At 44.6% G+C, this 4,980-nt stretch overlaps 1 protein-coding gene across 6 annotated transcripts; it reads right to left on the reverse strand.

Annotated features, from left to right (window-relative positions):
- Positions 1-761: 761 nt before the first annotated feature.
- Positions 762-3,958, reverse strand: LOC121854186 (nuclear factor of activated T-cells 5-like). Of its 6 annotated transcripts, none has more exons than XM_042348671.1 (4): positions 3,863-3,958; positions 2,319-3,203; positions 2,088-2,252; positions 762-2,032 (listed from the first exon to the last, which is right to left on the reverse strand). In XM_042348671.1, exons 2-4 carry the CDS (start codon positions 3,170-3,172, stop codon positions 1,267-1,269), a joined length of 1,785 nt encoding a protein of 594 aa, XP_042204605.1. In that variant the 5' UTR covers positions 3,173-3,203; positions 3,863-3,958; the 3' UTR covers positions 762-1,266. The 6 variants fall into 6 exon arrangements, with proteins under 6 accessions (XP_042204605.1, XP_042204603.1, XP_042204606.1 ...); XM_042348669.1 differs by having other exon boundaries at positions 762-1,889; positions 1,923-2,032; positions 2,088-3,203; XM_042348672.1 differs by having other exon boundaries at positions 2,187-3,203.
- Between the last annotated feature and the right edge of the window lie 1,022 nt (positions 3,959-4,980).

The raw sequence follows: 4,980 nt of genomic DNA on the forward strand, positions 1-4,980 counted from the left end.
AATGTGGGAGTGATGAGCGCGGCACTGAGGAGTCATGTGGGTCAACTTTGGCTTTTTCGACTTCAGTGAAGTGTTCACCTCCTGGCCGCGGAGGCAGTTGTTGGCGAGCTTCGTCTACCCACCCAGGACGCATTCTAACGACCTCGTCAAGGACTGAGTTAATCACCTTTCTCAGATACTGGGATTTGAGCCAGGATATACTGCACACCCTCGCTGAACTTGACGGGAACAACACAGGGTTTTCACACATCTAAATCTTACAGAATAAACGAGTTCCCGACAGCAGTGTCCTCGGGCTGGTCACTGTTATCACTGGATGCCCTGGCGATGTCTTCTCTTGTAGGGTACTATTTTGGATGTGTTTTGTATTATACAGTATAAGTGCTGATTCAGGTGTGATGTTCTTAAGTGTGGCAGGTCGGTAAGGGGTGTTCACACCCAGCATCCTCCGGGCCAACTCCCCAAAATTCCACCTTTGAGAAACTCCTGGGGCACAAGTCCCTCTCTATACCAGAGTTCACTTCCCTGTCTTCAAACTGTAGCCGTAAATAGGGAACATACATACAGACAATGTGCTTTAAACACATACACACTCATACATACACGTATATATATATATATATATATATATATATATATATATATATATATATATATATATATATATATATATATATATATATATATATATATATATATATATATATATATATATATATATATATACACGGTAAACTCCTAAGAAAACTATTTGCTCCGGATAACAATTTATTTACAAAATATTCATACTTTTTAAAGTATCATATTATATAAACAATAGGGAGTACACTGTACAATACCTGTACCTCCCCTAAAACAGGAACAATGTAAGTGAGCAAACAAACATTATGTTTAACAGTCTGGCTTATATAAGAGAGACTTCCTGAGAGATGAACTGTACCTCTCAGGCTATCAGTATACTGTACTACAACAGGTGAAGTTAAGCCAGCTAAGTAGATAGTACTGTCGAAGGGTACAAGAAGAGGAAAGTCAAAGAGGGAGGTAAGACGATCCCGCCTTACATATGAAGAGAAATATGCATTAACAAACCATCCACGGTGGAAATATGGACACAAGGCAACAGAAAAAGAAACAAAAAGCAAATGCTTAAGTATCGCAGGATGGAGGTGGAGTTCTTGATGAGCTGGGTGGACTTGCTCACTGAGCGGGCCCTTAGCCGTAACCCAGTTTGCTTTGGAAGATTTCCAAGTCCTGTATTGACGAGTTTCAGAAAGATCCATAGCTAGATGTTATTGTGTTTTCGAAAATTCTTTGGTTAGAGATCAAGCTCTGCTGGAGAGCATCTTCACTACTGCTATGGGCAGGTGCTCGAGTATTCTGGAAGGAGTTTAGTCTTGCGAACGGAGTATTATGGAAGGAAGCTTGTGTGGTGACCGGGGTGTATTGAATGGCTACTTGTCTATCGTCTGGTTTGTTTTGGAGTGAGACTAATCTACCGAATGGAGTATTTTCAAAGGAAGCTTGAATAGGAACTGGAATAATTTGGAAGGACTTTTGGTTATCTGTCGAAGGATTTTGGAAAGAGCTTAACCTAGCAAATGGAGTATTTTGGAAGGATCCTTGAATAGGAATTGGAGTGTTCTGGATGGCTCTAAGGTTGGGAGTTGCAGTATTATGGAAGGATCTATGGTTAGGTACTCGAGTGTTCTGGAAGGTTCTCTGGTTGTGGTCTCGAGGATTGAGAAAAGATTTTTGACTGGAGGCAACAGTAGTTTGGAGGAATATCTGATTGGGGGCAGTTGTATTTTGGGAGGTTATCTGATTAGGGCCTAGTGTTTGGCTGGGATCTGAAGTACTTTGAAGCGATGTTCCGTTTGTGTCTTGACCATTTTGGAAGGATCTTTGGCCAGAAGCTTGAGTATTTTGGAAGGACCTTTGGCCAGAAGCTTGAGTATTTTGGAAGGATCTTTGGCCAGAAGCTTGAGTATTTTGGAAAGATCTATGTCTAGGGGTTGGGGTATTTTGGAAGGACCTTTGGCCAGAAGCTTGAGTATTTTTGGCCAGAAGCTTGAGTATTTTGGAAGGACCTTTGGCCAGAAGCTTGAGTATTTTGGAAGGACCTTTGGCCAGAAGCTTGAGTATTTTGGAAGGACCTTTGGCCAGAAGCTTGAGTATTTTGGAAGGACCTTTGGCCAGAAGCTTGAGTATTTTGGAAGGATCTTTGGCCAGAAGCTTGAGTATTTTGGAAGGACCTTTGGCCAGAAGCTTGAGTATTTTGGAACGCCCTTTGGCCAGAAGCTTGAGTATTTTGGAAGGATCTTTGGCCAGAAGCTTGAGTATTTTGGAAGGACCTTTGGCCAGAAGCTTGAGTATTTTGGAAGGACCTTTGGCCAGAAGCTTGAGTATTTTGGAAGGACCTTTGGCCAGAAGCTTGAGTATTCTGGAAAGATCTTTGGCTGGAGGCTTGACTATTTTTGGAAGAGCTGTGACCTGGGGCTTGAGTATTCTGGAAGGATCCATGGGGTGCTTCTGAGGTGGGTTTAGTGTTTCCTTGGCTAAGAGACGGGATGAGTTGGAGTGTTGCCTGTCTAGGAGCTGAACTGTTTTGAATGGATACTAGACTAGGAATCAAGGTGTTTTGGGCGACGTCTTTGCTAGAGGCTGGAGTTTTACTGAAAGATCCTTGCCTTTGGGATGGGTTTTTCTCCAGAGTTCTTTGGCTTGGGACCACTGTGTTTTGGACGGTTCCTTGAGTAGGTGACGGAGTTTTTAAGAATGATCCCTGGTTGTGGACCGGAGTACTTTTGAAGGATTCTTTGCTAGGCTTTGGGGTTGGATGTGAGTATCTTTGGTTAGGAGCCGAGGCTGCCTGGGAAAATGTTTGTCTTGGAGGTGAAATAAGAAGTACAGACCTCTTGCTTGGGGACGGATCGGGATACAAAGATCCTTGATTACCGGATGAAACAGGGTGGAATGTTGCTTGGGTAGGGGTACTGGAAAGGCCGGTTAGGAAAGATCCTTGATCACGGGCAGGTCGCGAGTACCCTTGACTAGGTGCTGGACCGCTTGGTGCAAAAGAACCTTTACCAGAGTCGCCAGACAGCTGCGCCTCGCCCTCGAAGGTGACGGTGGGATGGAATCCAGACTGGTCCGCGAAGTAGTCAACCATCATGCGACGAGAGTCCGGCAGCTGCACATAATAACTGTGGACGAGTGGAACATATACAGTGTACTGGAGGATTCTGTATTGCTTTTAAGACTATCACGACCTCTGATGGCGCTATAACTGTAATTGGGATGCAGACGGGATAAAACCACCAGGCCCCTGACCGCCGCTCCCACAGCTAAGCTACAATGCCTATGGCAGTAATCGATTGTTTACTTTTATCTGAACTAGATTTATATATTTCTTGGCTAAGCAGTGTAGAGAATGTTATTTATTCACACTTTGCTTTTCCCCTCAAGACGTTACAGTGGGAGGTTATTTAGCATCAATAAGTGGCTGACCAGGGAGGCCAGATAGCTTCAACTTGCACTCTTGATTTGAGTAAATATCAACATAAGGATTACAAACAGACAAGATAAAAGAAGTGTTAATCTAATGTTAAAATACGAGCAGAAATACTCATAGAACTAGTTCCACTCTTCCCTATGGCGGGTCAATAACGCACAGGTTTCTGCTCATCAGTATATAAACACCTCATTGACGTGTGTGTGTGTGTGTGTGTGTACTCGTGTGTGACATGGTTGAAATGGTTGTGCTGTAGTGACGTGCTGTTGGGGGACTGTACACTAATCCCTGTTTCTAGTGACCGTAGACTCAGTGACCGTAGACTCATGGTTCTAGTGACCGTAGACTCACCTGCCCTGGGTGTTGTCGCCGTCCCTCTGCTCCTGGTGACCGTAGACTCACCTGCCCTGGGTGTTGTCGCCGTCCCTCTGCTCCTGGTGACCGTAGACTCACTCTGCTCCTGGTGACCTCCTGCCCTGGGTGACCGTAGAAGTTGTTTGAGGGAGAGTCGTTGACGTCCCACTGGAAGTTGTACTGGGCGGGTGCTGAGGGGAACCCACCACCACCTCCCTGCCCGCCGCCGCCGCCGCCACCCTGGCCGATACCTCCTTGCCCGGCGTAACCACCATCGGGTCTCGCCAACACCGTCACCGTCACCGACAGAACCAACGTCACCGTAGCGCCCCACTATAAGAAAAATAACGTAGTTTGTCCTTCTAGTTAATAATACACTTTACGAGAGGATATACTGAAAACTCGTATCACACAATATTCCGTATAAGCATTCCTCATGGAGTCACGGTGCTCTTAACAATAACGTTCGCTCCAATATACCAAAAATGTGTGTCGGTAACGTTGGAATTATTATCTGTAATTCAGTATGTATCATCATATGACAATTGTGAAGACCAATAGACCACCTGGACTCATATCATTTTAATAATTACTATACGACACACAATACAACCTATCATTATTACGACCTCGCTAATATACATTTATTGACTTAAAACAGCATGATGTGTTATAATTCTAGGGTGATTGACCAGATACCTGCATTGCTGTTGGTCGTCTGGAGGCGTGAGCTGTACTTCTGGCTGGTTGCTCACGATCTGTCTTATATAGTCTCCCCTTCCCTCCAGATACTATGACGTCATGGCGTGCCAAAGACGTCACTCTCTCACCAGTCTTCAGCTCGTTTCTCACGTGACTCCCACACTATCACGCCCGTCTTTCTTCCCTCTAAAATATAGTTAAGAGTCGAGTATTAGACTGTCATTATACTTGGAGATATTGTATGTGTACCTTCATGTCCTCACTCACTCACTCACTCGTGTTCACAGAGACATAATGTACAGTACATACGCATTTATTAACTTGGTACACTCGTTACAGAAAGTATCAGCAGGGAGGGGTCCGATGGATTTCCAAATGAACACTGTGACTCCTGTTGTCTCGGTAGGGTTGTC

This window comes from Homarus americanus, unplaced genomic scaffold, assembly GCF_018991925.1.
Source record: "Homarus americanus isolate GMGI-L3 unplaced genomic scaffold, GMGI_Hamer_2.0 scaffold46577, whole genome shotgun sequence".
NCBI classification, from domain to species: domain Eukaryota; kingdom Metazoa; phylum Arthropoda; class Malacostraca; order Decapoda; family Nephropidae; genus Homarus; species Homarus americanus.